General features: G+C 47.1%; 1 protein-coding gene across 1 annotated transcript in view; it reads left to right on the top strand.

Moving 5' to 3' along the window:
- EFL1 (elongation factor like GTPase 1) overlaps nt 1–7,397 on the top strand; it is a 137,703-nt gene extending 130,306 nt beyond the window's left edge. Inside the window, exon 20 of the mRNA XM_047794488.1 lies at nt 7,071–7,397. Coding sequence (XP_047650444.1) covers nt 7,071–7,259 — 189 coding nt within the window. The 3' untranslated portion in view covers nt 7,260–7,397. The remainder of the gene's footprint in view (nt 1–7,070) is intronic.
- Nucleotides 7,398–15,574: the final 8,177 nt, after the last annotated feature.

Raw genomic sequence — 15,574 nt, 5'->3', positions numbered from 1 at the left:
CTGTGGTGTAAGCCGAAGATGCGGCGTAGGCCCACAGCAACAGCTCCAATTAGCCCCCTAGCCTGGGTACCTCCATATGCCGCTAATGCGGCCCTAAAAAGCCAAAAAAAAAAAAAAAAAGACATAAGAACGCAAACCGATAAGAAATAGAAGGAATGGATTTATAAAGGCGACTTCTGAAGAAGTCTGCAATGTAAATATATTATTGATGTTCCTAATGAAAAGCATGAGTTCTCTCCCACATGTTTTAGTGACCAGATGTGTGATTACAGGACAATGCAGCTAAATGATACTTAGAACTGAAGAGAGACTTATTCCACTTCACAGTAATGACCTTGAGAAGTGAAACACTTTCTTCATTTGTGCTGCCGTTGCTGAAAACTGCCTTTAGAACTTGCAGCTCATGCTTCTGCATATCTTAAGATGACAAGTCACCCATCTCATGAAAATGGCCTTGATCAATGCTCGAGCAAGAAACTGTGATCTAGTATGCTTAGTCGATTCTGAGAGAGTGTAGGTTAAGTAATCCATGGGATTCTCTGTAGATACAGGTCGAAAATAGAAATTCAGAGCTCTTGGAATGGCATCCTTATTGGAAGAATTGTACATTTGAATTCATTTATTCTGTTATTTGTTTAAAATACCTCATCATTTAATAGTCATTCTTATCCTTGAAAAATGATTTTATAAGACATGTTTTTTAAGAAAAATCTGTAAAGTTTGCAAATATGCTGTTTATGGAGTTCCCATCATGGTGCAGCAGAAACGAATCCGACTAGGAACCATGAGGTTGCAGGTTCAATCCCTGGCCTCGCTCAGTGGGTTAAGGATCCAGCGTTGCCATGAGCTGTGGTGTAGGTCACAGTCACAGCTCGGATCTGACGTTGCTGTGGCTGTGGTGTGGGCCGGCGGCTACAGCTCCGATTGGACCCCTAGCCTGGGAACCTCCATATGCCGCGGGAACGGCCCTAGAAAAGCCCCAAAAAAAAAAAAAAATGTTATTTATGAAACAGACAAGGCTGCTCTAACAAGAGAATCTCAAAGCAGAGTGTGTCACATAAGGCGGAAGGTTCTCTCTGAGTCTAAGGAGGCAGTCAGTGAGGGCCAGTTGCAGTTTACTGGAAGGAGCCATCTGGTTTTGCTGCCTTTCTCACCATTTGGCTTCCACTGCTGTCCAAAGTGGCTGTTCACCTCCAACCATCACATCTGCATTCCAGCCGTTAAGAACGGGGAGCAGAAAGAGGACATACTGCATCCCTTTAAAGGGATGTTCTTCACTTCACTTCATCCTGTTGTCCAGAACAAATCCAGCCACAATCTAATAAGACCCCACCTCACATGGAAGCTGGGAAATGTGGTCTTTAACTAGATCAGCGGTCAGCAAACAATGGCCCATTACCTGTTTTGGTAAATAAAATATTCTGAAATATGGCCATACCCATTCATTTATGTACTTTCTGTGGCTACTTTCAAGGAGACTTGAGCAGTTGCCACAGAGACCATGTGGCCCACAGTCTGAATGTTGATTATCTTGCACATTGTAGAAAAAATGTGCCTGCCTCCCCTTCTCCCCAGAAACAAGGTCGTCCATATGCCCACCTGAAATACTTATGACCAAAGAAAAAGGGGGAGTTACATATTTCGGAATAGCTAGGATAAAAACAGCAAAGTTTTACAAAATAGGCAATTTTTGTCAACATGCAAACCATCATGGGTTTTTTAATCTCTCTCTCTCAAAATTTAAAAAAACAAAAGGCTGAAAATTAATCTTACATACTTAATAGTAGTTTGGTTTGGGGGGTCTTTTTTTGGTTTTTGTTTTTTTGTCTTTTTAGGACCGCGCCCGCGACATTATGGAGGTTCCCAGGCTAGGGGTCGAATCGGATCTGCAGCTGCTGGCTGTGTTACACTCCACAGCCACAGCAATGCCAGACCTGAGCCACATCTGTGACCACAGGTCACGGCAACGCCGGATCCTTAACCCACTGAGCAAGGCCAGGGATCGAACCCACAACCTCATGGTTCCTAGTTGGATTCATTTCTGCTGTGCCATGATGGGAACACCAGTAGTTTTTTTTGTTGTTGTTGTTGTTTTTTAAATATGTATATATTAGTTTTTAGCTTAGTTAAGCTTGTTATTAAAGATCAGTCCCTTAATAAATAACTTCAGAGGAATATGTAGTGAAGTTTGTTCCAGTTTTGTACCATCCTTCTGTCATCCCTTTGCCACCTGTCACGGTCCTTTTCCCAAAAGCTTCAAATCTTTGAAAGTCTTGAAAACTACATTATAATTAAATGTCATTGATCTTATTTTCTGGCTGTCTCAGTTTTCCCCCATAGTTAGGTTTAGAAATAACACAGTTGTTGAGATCTGGCTTTTCTCACTCCAAGGCACTTTTTTTCATTTGTATTCTACCGCACCATGTAATTTACAATCAAGAGCTTTTGAGAGAAAGTGCTTCAAAAAATAGAGAAAATAAAATTACAGGCATTTTCCATGAGGAAACCTTTGAAGTCAGCAATCTCATAATTTCTCTTTCTATGTTTTACCCATCTATGAAAAAGAAAGAAAAGGAGCTAATAACAGGCACAAAAAGAAAAATATTACCAACCAGTGCTGTTCCACACACATGTCAGCGTAACCTCAAGATTCACCATTTCATATTGAGATGACCCTGAGCAGTGGGCTACAGGTCACACAGGGTAAGGAAGAAGTGATACAGGAGCACAGGAGAAGGGTATTTTGGACATGGTGTTTCCCACTTGCCAGCCACAATCATAGTGAAAACTGGACAAAAATCTGAAATAGAGCTCCCAAAGATTTTTTTCTTCTAGGCGACGACTGCAGCTACTGCTACTTCCTCTTCTTCTTCTTTTTTTTTCTTCTTTTCCTCCTCCGTCTTCTTTTTCTTCCTCTTCTTCCTCCCTTTCTTCTTCCTCCTTCTCTTCCTCTTCCTCCTCCGGGCAACAGCTGGCACTTGGGTGCCTTTGTTCCTGTGAGTTAGAAAATGGAATCCTGGAATTCCCGTCGTGACTCAGTGGTTAATGAATCCAACTAGGAACTATGAGCTTACGGGTTTGATCCCTGGCCTCGCTCAGGGGGTTAAGGATCCGGTGATGCCATGAGCTGTGGTGTAGGTGGCAGATGCAGCTCGGATCCTGCGCAGCTGTGGCTGTGGTGTCGGCGGGCAGCTGTCACTCCAATTTGACCCCTAGCCTGGGAACCTCCATATGCCGAAGGTGCGGCCCTTGAAAGACAAAAAAAAAGAAGAAAAAAGAAAATGGCATCCTTTTTAGGCTGAGGAATTGCAAAAACCATTCCCACTGTGAGCACATGATTTCTGGGTGAGCCACCTTTTCTTCCAAACTGAGAGCAGGCTCTGCTCTGTGGCCTCAAGGGTGCCTTTCTGCAGAGCAGCACCTGGACAGACTTCAGGGTTGCCTCGCCATTGCCCCACCGAGAAAACTCAGAATGAGCCTGACACCGTCAGGGGAGGACCACACAAGTCACTTCCTGGCCAAGTGTACTCTGTCTCCGCTTTTCTGAGAGTTTGTTTGATGTGTTGAGGCACGAGGCCTTCAGACGTCCACACGGATACGTAGGAGGAGTAGAAATAGAAAGAGAGCACCTGTCTGTGCTGGACAGAGGAGATGCGGGCTGCCGGGCCCACGGGGGAGGTGGCCCAGAGCCAGCCTCCCAAGGAGTCCCTTGGGCAGCTGGAGGTGAGTGCAGAAAGCGGTCCTGGAGTCGAGGGAAACACACTGAGCCAACCTCGGAAGGGAAGTACCTGCTGAGGGCTGAGGCAAGATTGGACTCTTCTGAAACCCTTTCCACAGTGACGCTAACATTTTATGTTCTTATCAGCAATGCATGAGGCTTCCAACAATTTCTTCAGATCCTCACCAACCCCCTTTTTTTTTTTGTCTTTTTAGGGCTGCACCTGCTGCATATGAAGGTTCCCAGGCTAGGGGTCTAATTGGAGCTACATCCGCCGGCCTACACCCCAGCCACAGCAACACAGGATCCCAGCTGTGTCTGCGACCTACACCACAGCTCACGGCAGTGCCAGCCTTAACCCACTGAGCCAGGCCAGAGATCGAACTTGCATCTATGAGGATGCCAGTCAAATTTGTTTCTGCTGAGCCACGACTAGAACTCTCTTTCTTTCTTTTTTTTTTTTTTTTAATAATAGTCATCCTGGTGAGTGTAAAGTGCTATCTCATTATGGTTTTGATTTGCATTTCCCTAATGATGTTGAGCATCTTTTCAATTGCTTATTGGCCATTTGTGTATCTTCTTGGGGAAAAAAAAGGTCTATTTAGGTCCTTTGCCCATTTTTTATTGGGTTGTTTGGGGTTTTTGGTTGAGTAGTGTTTTATATATATTTTGACTATCAAATCTGTCTTTTAATTTATTTTCTCTTTATCAGTCTTCTTTTTAACCTACCAAGTTTCTTTTTTTTTTTTATTTTAATGTCTGAATTTTTAAATTTCTGGTATTTGCAGTTCATTCTTTCTCACCACTGCCTGCCTAATGTCTTACGGATCCTCTTCCTCACCCCATCTCCTTCATTTCTTGGAGGATTTTTAAGTGATTTCTCTATAATTTTCTCTTCAGATCACTTTATTATTTCTCGTTATTTGATTATTCATTCTCCTTTTTGCTGAGTCTGGCACCTGTCTTCCCAGTGCCGGCTTTCCTTTTGTCTTCTCAAAATCTCACTGGCAGAGTCCTTTTCATGGGGAGTTCTCTCCGGCTCTGTGCTCCTGAGGGCTATAGCTCTAACTGTATTCTTTGCAGTGGCTCGGCCCAGTGCCGTCACCAGTGTGGCTGGCACAGGACAACAGTCTCAGTGCAGGGCACGTCTGATCTTCAGAGGGTGACAGCTCTTATCCCGTTATCTACAACTTACTTCCAGCCACAGCGCTGGGCAGACATGGTTATTCCATCTGCAGAGAAGAGTGGATGGTTCTGGTCTCCATGCGCCCGGGTTTTGTGGCTTTGGGCCCATCCTAAGGGGGCCGTAAGAGCCTGGCCCTCCTGGCTCACATCTGTCTCGGCCCCCTGTGGGAAGTGGATGGGCTTTTGCCTCCATTTATTGCTGTGGAACAAATCCAGCCATGTCTAACAAGACCCCACCTCACATAGAAGCTGGGAAATGTGGTCTTTAACTAGATCAGCAGTCAGCAAACAATGGCCCATTACCTGTTTTGGTAAATAAAATAACCTGAAATACGGCCATACCCATTCATTTATGTACTTTCTGTGGCTACTTTCAAGGAGACTTGAGTAGTTGCCACAGAGACCATGTGGCCCACAGTCTAAAATGCTGATTATCTTGCACGTTGTAGAAAAAAATGAGCCTACCTCCCCTTCCCCCAGAAACGAGGTCGTCGTAAGCCCACCTGAAATACTTATGACCAAAGAAAAAGGGGAGAGTAGATATATTTAGGAACAGCTAGGAAAAAAACAGCAAGTTTTTACCATATAGGCGGTTTTTGTCAATGCGCAAACCATGATGGGTTTCCAGTCTCCTTTCTCTCTCAAAATTAAAGAAACAACAGGCTGAAAATTAATCTTACACACTTAATAATAGTTTTCTCCCTAGTTGAGAAATACAGGAAAAAACAACAAAAAGAACAAGGCATATCAAAGTCAGACCTTCACTGCTAATACTGATCAAGCCTGCCTTGTGGAATGTGGTCTTTATCGGGCAGTGCTGAGCCCCCAGCACTGCGCTCCAGAATCAGGCCAGCCTGGGTCAGGCTCCTGCTGCAGGGTCAGAGCCGGCTCCCGGAAGCAGCAGGGAGGAACAGAGCGGATTGTCTGCTTCCTGCAGGCAACCCGCTTCCAGGAGAGGGGAAGGAAAAAGAGGCCGGCTGTCCAAGTCTGTTTTCTCTTCTCACACTTGCCAGTCAGATTCTCCTGGGGAACCAGGGGTGAGGATGCAAAGGGAGGCCAGGATATTAGTCTCGGGGAGCTTGCTCTGCCTGGGGGTGGGGAGAGAGACCACCTCTAGTGGTGATCCCCTGATCCTCCCGTAAGCGGATGGCCCGAGTGGTCCCCACGTGCACATAGCTTCTGTCCTGTCCTGGAAGTCATTCCCTTGACTGTGGACCGCAGGAAGGTCCATGTCCAAGTTCACCACCTCCTTAGACATGATGACTTGGCTGCCGCGCATCCTAGAGGACCGCAGCCCCTCTGCCCAGTACGGCTTCCAGACTAACCCTCTCCCAGCTGCTTTCCCTTGTGCACGCCCTGCCCCCTGTTCCCCACGAGAGCAGCTCCCCCGAGGAATTGTCCTGGGCAGGCCTTCCCCTGGACTTGTCTTCCTCACCCTCAGAGTAGTTCCTGGACGTGGGCCCGGAGGAAGGAGGACAGGAGGCTGTCGATGTGCGCCTCTGCCAGGGCGGAACATACGGTCCGCCTGACCCGCTCACCAGGGACTGCCCTGAACTTTGGAGCAAAAGCTCCGCATGATTAAGAATGGACTCAGATGCGTTGGTCTTTGCCGGGGACAAAGGCAAAATTAATGAAAGGACACTGATAGCCAGGCGTATCCTAGGGAAAGGGAGGGTTGTTCTCATATATGATTCAAAAGTGTGCTCTTGCTTCCTTAGTGTTACGGGAAGCTCTAAGAGTAAAGAATAATGTGTAGGTACCAAGCTTTGTTGAATCTACTACCACTTGTTCACATCTGTGATCCTTCCTACGTATTTATTACCATTTCTAGCAAGTGTAACGCTCTCGTGTTGTTTTGTTTTCAGGACCGAACCCCCAACATATGGAAGTTCCCAGGCTAGGGGTCACATCAGAGCTGCAACTGCTGGCCTACACCCACCGCTCACGGCAGCGCCAGATCCTTAACCAAGCTGGGCCAGGGATCGAACCCACATCCTCATGGATACCAGTCAGATTTGTTACTGCTGAACCACAAGGGGAACTTGCCCTCCAGCAAGTTTAACTCTTCATTGGTTAACTTTTATTCTTAAGCTAGGACCCTATGAATGGGCATTTGAAATGGAGGTATGTGTCTAATCCAGCACGTTCTGTCACCTTCCTTTACAAGATCATTCCCAGCGACCCTTTCTGGGTGCCAACCACTGAGGAGGAGTACCTGCACTTTGGGGAAAAGGCTGATTCCGAGAACCAGGCCCGGAAGTACATGAACGCGGTGCGCAAGCGGAAGGGTCTTTATGTGGAAGAAAAGATTGTGGAGCACGCAGAGAAGCAGAGAACCCTCAGCAAAAATAAGTAACTGCTACCACTGGCAGATTCTTCGCTTCGTAATGAATTAAAAAGCGTCACCCAGGCTTTGGTACTGGGAGTGTTTCTTTACACTGCATCATCTGTGTGCATTCACTTTCAATAAAGTTGATCCATATAATATTTTAAAGAGGGTGTTGGAGAACATGTTTCCAGAATGTTTGTGTGTGTGGTTTTTTTAGGGCCGCACCTGCAGCATATGGAGGTTCCCAGGTTAGGGGTTGAATTGGAGCTGCAGCTGCTGGCCTACGCCACAGCCACAGCAACGAAGGATCTGAGCCATGTATGTGACCTACACCACAGCTCATGGCAACGCCAGATCCTTAACCCACTGAGCAAGGCCAGGGATTGAACCCAAAACCTCATGGTTCCTAGTCGGATTCGTTAACCACAGCGCCGCTAGGAGAACTCCAGGCAAGAAGTTACAAATGTTGCAATGATGCCTTCTTTCTTCCCAGTGTGTAAAACCCCAGCAGGGAGACGTGGGCCGTGATAAGGGCAACCTGCTTGGCCCTGGGGGTGTGGTCCTTTGCACTGGGCACCCACACCTCTGCCTGCCTGTCATCACGGTGTCACACTTCAGATGACATTCTCCACGTGGCGCACATTGTATATTTAATTGTTGAATCACAGCTATAACATCATTTGAAGAGACCACACACTGGAGAGACCACACACTAGAGAGACCAGCTGCCTATAGGCTCATTAAACCAAGTCACTGTTAAAGCTGATTCATCTTAGGGTCTATTTATCCAGCAAAACAATGTAGTGTTCATTTGTTAGTCTTTAAGCCTTTTATTTTTACACACCTCATAAATTACATCGCTCATATTCAAGTAAATATTAAAGTTTTGTCCTATACCTTTTTCTTTCTTTTTTTTTTTTTTGCTTTTTATTTATTTTTTTGTCTTTTTAGGGCCACACCACAGCATATGGAGTTTCCCAGGCTAGGGGTCGAATTGGAGCTACAGCCTGCCGGCCTACACCACAGCCACAGCAACACCAGATCCGAGCCACATCTGTGACCTACACCAACGCCAGATCCTTAACCCACTGAGGGAGGCCCACAGCCTCATGGTTCCTAGTCAGATTCATTTCTGCTGTGCCACAATGGGAACTCCCCTATACCTTTTTCTTAAACAAAAACAAAACAAACAAACAAAAATGTATAATTCTCTTAGCTGTTCCTCTTAGGCTTACTGAAGGGATATTAGCTAATGTGATGAGATTATTCCCTTTATTGTAAATATTTCCCTAAATCTCCTCAGCTGCCTCACTCAGGGAGATCCCCATATTAGGAAGAAATGTAGTTGAGTCAAAAATAGATTTCGTAATTTTTGATGTTGTACTAATACCTTTTATAGCCACTTAAAAGAAGGATTCTTTTTCAGAATGCATTAAATGATCAAACCAGCCTTTGTTTTTGAAATGCTTTTAATGTTTTTTTGGGGGGGAGGGGTTTATTTTTTTTTAAATAAACTAGGTCATTCTGAATACCAGAGCCCTGGCATATCTGTTCAAGTGTAATTGACCTAGACTTTGGGGAAAGTGTAGCTAGATAATTCACCAAGTCGAGCAGATACTGATAACCGAATTAGTTGAAGAGAGTTATACCACGTATTGGTGTATCTGAAAACGCTGATAACACAGGAAAAGCTAGCACATCGATTTATAGCATTTGTAAATAACATCATTCAAACTGCCAGATGCGCCATAAAATATATTCTTGGACGGAACACTTTATCAGCAAATGCGGCATTTAATAGGAAAGAGAGGCATAACCCAGAAAGAGTTGGCGCTCCTTCTGTGTTCTGCTGGGCCCTGCCAGATGTGCTGGTGTGGGGGAAGTGGCACGTCAGCTCGACAGATTGCCTCCCTTCATTCTCCACGTCTAGGGAGATGATAACGAGCAGTAAAATGACCACAAGCCAGCAGACCAAGGATATGGCTACTCCGCTCGGTGAGTAATCCACGGTCTCGTAATTCATAATGGGACCCCAGGCGTGGCTACCCCGTCCGTGTGTGACAGCACGGTGAGACTGTGTCTCTGCTTCCTGTCCCCATGCCATACTCAGTCCCAAGCCTAGGTGTACTGTTTAGTGGAAGTGAATCTAGAAGCCGCCCGTCCCAGAGTGGGATGGGAAAGTTCCTGTTCTACAGAGGGATTGGTTTCTGCCAGTCATGTCTAGGCAGGCCCTAGGGACAGTGAGGAAGGCTGGCTTGAGGAAGCAGCAACTCAAGACCCTCACTCCAGGAGGATTTTTTTTTTTTTTTTTTTTTTTTTTTGCTTTTTAGGGCCGCACCCGCAGCATATGAAGTTCCCAGGCTAGGGCTTGAATCGGAGCTGCAGCTGCCGGCTTACAACACAGCCACAGCAACGCCAGATCCTTAACCCACTGAGCGAGGCCAGGAATCGAACCTGTGTCCTCGTGCATACTAGTCGGGCTCGTTACCACTGAGCCACAATGGGAACTTCGTCCTGGAGGATTCTTGGCATTGAGGTCCCGAGGTCTCAGAGGACAGGTACAAGGCGACAGCAACCTAATGCCCTTTCACCAGCCAACCCTGGGGCACAGGTGGGCCAGGGGAGGGGAGTCTGGAAGGGTCAGACCTGAGGAGGAATACCCACCTCTTAGGACCCCTGTATGGGAATAGAGTAGGAAATCATTAAAAATCCTCAATTCACAGCCCATGGTCCCCTACCTCATCCAGTGGCACTTCTTGGGAAGCCCTGAGCCAAGTACATCACACAAGGATTTCAGGACCTGTTGCCTGATTTGTGTCAGGATCAGAGGAGTCATCAACAGAAGCTGCACCTTTGCTATAGCAGAGGAAGAGGGAAGGGCTTGGGGCATCTTTATATTTACGATATTTATATTCCATGCCTCAAACTTGGGTAAAACTGTCCAAGGTTCCAAGTCATTGTACTGACTCATATTTATGGCTGGTAAGTTTAGAACAATAATTGATTTCAGACATTCAGTGAACCTGTGCACTTGGAACTGAGAATAGGAAACTGGATAAGAAATATCCCTTCTATCTCACAACAACCAGATATATGACCCAGAGCTATAAACAGCTTGTCCTGGAGCCAAAGCCCTCGGTGAATAGATTATTAAATCCCGGAATTAGAAGGTGTGCCCTTGTGAAGCTGTCAAAGTAATCCTCTCTTTTTAAGGCAAAGAGCATTTTAAACTTCCTAAGCTTAAAAAAAAAAAAAAAAAAAAAAAAAGATAAAATTAATAATAAAAGCCAAGAGTTTAGATCAGATTCTAAAAACAGGATTATGAATGTCAACCCAAACACACAAACCAGATCATGGGAGTAAGAAGACTTTCCTTTGATCCTATTGTTCCATATATAGAGCCTGCAGCACAGAGAGCATCTTCTCAGAATTTAGGAGTGAGCAATGGGGTGGCGTCCAGCCCTGTGGTACATCTGCCCAGCAGGGCACAAACAGAGCCGTGTGCTACAGACTCCAGGGAGGCAAGGGAGCCAGAGGCAGGGTCCCCTGAAGAGAAGGGACCAAGGCCCCCCCACTTTGGCCATTTCTATCCCAGGGGGAAGGCAGAGATTGACCTTGAGTAATGGGGGTGAGGTTTCTGCCACACGTCCCCTCCCTGTGGGGTTCCCAAGGAAGTGCCAGAGGGCCACCTGGGTTCCTCTTGCTCCACAGGGCTGCCAGTGTTTTTAGAGGGTCACCTCATTAGCCATTTACACATCTCTGCCAGGTCTTGGGATCTGGATGAGATTATTTTGTATGATTTCAGTTCTCAGCAAAAGGTGTAGGGGCTCTGATTCTACTTACTGTCCCCGCTTTCACTGTGATTTCTCCTGAAGAAACTGCCTTTGCTGCCCATTTAATTTTTTTTTTTTTTTTTTTTTGTCTTTTTAGGGCCGCACTCGCAGCACATGGAAGTTCCCATGCTAGGGATCGAATTGGAGCTGTAGCCGCCGGCCTACACCGCAGCCACAGCACCACCAGATCTGAGCCGCATCTATGACCTACACCACAGCTCACGGCAACACTGGATCTTTAACCCACTGAGCAGGGCCAGGGATCAAACCCAAGTCCTCATGGATGCTAGTTGGGTTTGTTACCACTGAGCCACGGCAGGAACTCCATTCAGTGCCCATTTTGAAAGGCCTTTTTACCACAGCAGCAATTTTTTACCTTTTTGCAAATCAGGGAGCCATCTTGAAGAATTTTTATTTATTAATTTTTGAATGACCATTTGTAACATTTTTTCCAAAAAATAGTTTTGTCTTTTTGGAAAAAAAAAAAAAAAAACATTTCTGTGAAGCACAGAGTGGTGATATGGGACAGGACAGCAGTGGGGTCAGGAGCAAGGAGACGAGATTAGAAGCTGGGTCTAAGCTGGGTCCTGTCACTCCTACCAGGGTGACCCCCCATCCCACCTGGGTGAGTCTTTGTAAACCTTACATCCCTCAGATGTAAGTATCTAAGGGGTTTGGGGAGGAGAAAGTGAAATACTCCATGTTAGGAGTTCCATCGTGGCGCACTGGAAACAAATCTGACTAGGAACCATGAGGTTTCAGGTTCGATCCCTGGCCTCAGTGAGTTAAGGATCCAGCGTTGCCATGAGTTGCAGTGTAGGTTGCAGATGCAACTGGGATTCTGCGTTGCTGTGGCAGCTGTAGCTCCAATCAGACCCCTAGCCTGGGAAGCTCCATATGCCACAGGTGTGGCCCTAAAAAGCAAAAAAAAAAAAAAAAGCAAAAAAGAAAAGAAAAGCAAAGCTCCAAGTTGGGACACAGTACCTGGTGTATCCTGCCTGATATAGTAAACCCAGTTTATTGTTGCCTTCGTATTTTTATTACAATCCTTAAGCGGTGCACATGCCATGAAAGAGAAGAGGTCTAAATTCGGGCCGATGACAAAGTCAGTTGATCTGATGAGACAAAAATTCAAACTGCATGTTTCACTTTTTCTCTGATGGAGTCTGTCCATCCTGCTGACCTTGAGCTGGCTGCACCTACAAGGGAGGAGGGCGGCAGTAATTGAAATGCCGGGGTGGAGTTCCTGTCATGGCTTTAGTGTTAAGGAACCTGACTAGTGTATAAGGACCCGGGTTCAATCCTTGGCCTCCCTCAGTGGGTTAAGGATCCAGAGTTGCCATGAGCTGTGGTGTAGGTCACAGACATGGCTCGGATCCCATGTTGCTATGGCTGTGGTGTAGGTCACCAGCTGTATCTCCAATTAGACCCCTAACCTGGGAACTTCCATAGGCTGCACCTGCAGCTCTAAAAAAGCCGGGGGGTGGCGGGGGGGATTCCAGGGGTGCTTGCTTTCTGGTTTCTGTGCTTTTCATCATTGTCTTTCCTTCAAGTCAGATTTTACACTATAGCTGGTGCCCCTCGTCATATCAAGTGCCATCTGTCCCCGAAGCATAGCGGGTGGGATCAGCGCCCCCAAGACCCCTCACTTTGAGGAGCTCCATACAGTCAGCCTTTGGACAGTGACTGATTCTTCTTAAGGTGAAGCAGGGCTGTGGGCTGCCCTGCCTTCGTCCTTTGTGAAGTCATAATAGTCACTGGTTTTGGCTAGAACAATTGCTTCTTAGCCACATGTGTGGGCTCGGCCCGGCCAACGTGTCAATTTCTTGTTTCTCCCTCTTGGCCCCTGCAGCGCTCCCAGTTCCTGAGCTCCCTCTCCTTTGGAGGCAGCACTGGGGGCTGCTGGGGCCCTCGCCGCAGGCCTGGCCTGTCCCACCTGAGCGGTTTGAACTCCTCTGTGCCCTGCTCTCTCCACAGCCCGCAGTCGTCCTGACTCTGGCCGGCTCTGACTTAGCACAACGCTGCCAGCCACTGTTTCCTTGCACCCTTTTACCCTCTTTTGGCTTTATGTTCTTTTTTCTCTAGACTGGATCCCAACATCAGTCACCCCCAAAACTTTTACCCACCCACTGATTTTCATCTTCCTTCTCCTGCCAGCCACCTGCATAGAAGCAGCCCTGCCCAGACTCGCCCTGGACAAGGCACTGGATGTTGCCTGCACTGTCAGAGCCAAGGCTTCCTCAGCTGGCCCTGCGTGACTGCTCCAATACCACAGGCAAAGAGCAGAGGGTCTGGAGTTCCCATTGTGACTCAGTGGTTAACAAACCCAACTAACATCCATGAGGTTGTGGGTTTGATCCCTGGCCTTGCTCAGTGGGTTAAGGATCTGGCATTGCCATGAGCTGTGGTGTAGGTCGCAGATGTGGCTTGGATCCTGAGTTGCTGTGGCTCTGGCATGGGCCGGTGGCCACAGTTCTGATTAGACCCCTAGCCTGGGAACCTCCATATGCTGCAGGTGTGGCAAAAAAGACAAAAAAAGACCAAAAAAAAAAAAGAGCCAGAGGGTCAAGAGAACCTTGGAGAAAGCAGTCCACGGGGTGGTGCCCAGCAGAACTGGTGCAGTGGGAGGCACTGGAGTGACAGGGCCCCTGTTCTGGCTGCTAAGTACACAGCATCCACTAGGGACAGGGGAGGCCTGGAGCCTTCTAGGAAAGGGACAGTGGGCTCCAAGGCCCTGGGAGAAAGATGCACAGTGGTTGAGCTGACCCTGCCCTGATTAGACATTTGGATCCATCAGAGACTGGCTTTCGAGGCCTAGTCTGGAGGCATCCACCACGCCAGTTGTCACCGCAACCCTCACCCCCGACTGAACAGCTCCCCTTGCGGGGTTCCTGCTGCTGTAGAGAGGAGAAGCTCCAAGCAGAGGAGACAAAGGACCAGGACGTGCCCCTGGACCACGCTCTGAGACTGGAAGCTTCTCTTCTCTACAGCAAGTCCTTTGTAGGTTGTACCACATCCTTTGGTACAAATGGTGGGTATTGGCATTTTATTTTATTTTATTTTTATTTTATTTTAATTTTTTATCTTTTTGCCATTTCTTGGGCCGCTCCCACGGCGTATGGAGGTTCCCAGGCTGGGGGTCCAATTGGAGCTATAGCCACCGGCCTACACTAGAGCCACAGCAACACAGGATCCGAGCCGCATCTACAACCTACACCACAGCTCACGGCAATACTGGATCCTTAACCCACTGAACAAGGCCAGGGATCGAACCCACAACCTCATGGTTCCTAGTTGGATTCATTAACCACTGAGCCACGACAGAAACTTCCGGTATTGGCATTTTAAACTGACTTTCTGGGAGTTCCTGTCATGGCTCGGCGGTTAACAAAAAATGACTAGCATCCATGAGGTTGTGGGTTTGATCCCTGGCCTCTCTCAGTGGGTTAAGGATCTGGCATTGCCATGAGCTCTGGTGTAGGTCACAGACGTGATTTGGATCCTGCGTGGCTGTGGCTGTGGTGTAGGCCGGCAGCTGTAGCTCTGATTCGACTCCCAGCCTGGGACCCTCCATATGCCAAGGGTGTGGCCCTAAAAAGACAAAAAATAAAAATAAAATAAATTGACTTCCCTTCTGATTGGATCCCCCATGGTGGGCGATTTGTATCTGTAGTAGTTCTTGGTCATGTTCTCCTACGCAGTACCCAGTAGACAGAAGCTTTCTGGAAATAATACCCTGTTTTGCTTTGGGAAAAACCACCTCATTCCTACTCATTCCATGAGGTTTGAGTGGGTTGGACCTTCCCACACCTACATATAACCCAGGATGGGACAATCAAGTGTTTTCTAGTTCCTTGGCCTCATTGGAGTGGAAGAGAGTTTCAATTTCCTGAACAGTTTGAGTATCTAAATTCTGCACATCAAACCAAAGCTATCCCTAGATTTTCAGGTACATGAGACAGTAAGTTTCTTCCCCCTTTTCTGTTGGAATCAATTTGAGTTGAATTTAAATCACAGGCAATGTGGTGTTCCCATCGTGGCTCAGCAGGTTGAGCGCCTGACAAGTATTCATGAGGATGCAAGTTCAATCCCTGGCCTCACCCAGTAGGTTAAGGATCCAGTGCTGCTGTGAGCTGTGGTGCAGGTCACAGACAAGGCTCAGACCCTGAGTTGCTGTGACTATGGTGTAGGCTGTAGCTCCAATTTGACCCTAGCCTGGGACCTTCCATATGCTGTAGGTGCAGCTCTAAAAAGACCAAAAATAAAAATAAAAATAAATCACAGGCAGTGAAGAGTACTGACCAGGATCACACCTTTGATCAAGACACCCTCCTGCTCAAGATTGTCTTATGTGGACTTCCTATTGTAGCGCAGGGGCAGCGAATCCGACTAGCATCCGTGAGGTTGCGGGTTCAATCCCTGGCCTCGCTCAGTGGGTAAGCGATCCAGCCCCTTGTCTGCAAATTTCCACATGCCACAATTGTGGCCCTAAAAAAAAAAAGCAAAAGA

This window comes from Phacochoerus africanus, chromosome 9, assembly GCF_016906955.1.
Source record: "Phacochoerus africanus isolate WHEZ1 chromosome 9, ROS_Pafr_v1, whole genome shotgun sequence".
In the NCBI taxonomy this organism is placed as follows: Eukaryota; Metazoa; Chordata; class Mammalia; order Artiodactyla; family Suidae; genus Phacochoerus; species Phacochoerus africanus.
Note: the sequence above shows the minus strand (reverse complement) of the source record. Positions and strands in the feature narration are given on the sequence as shown.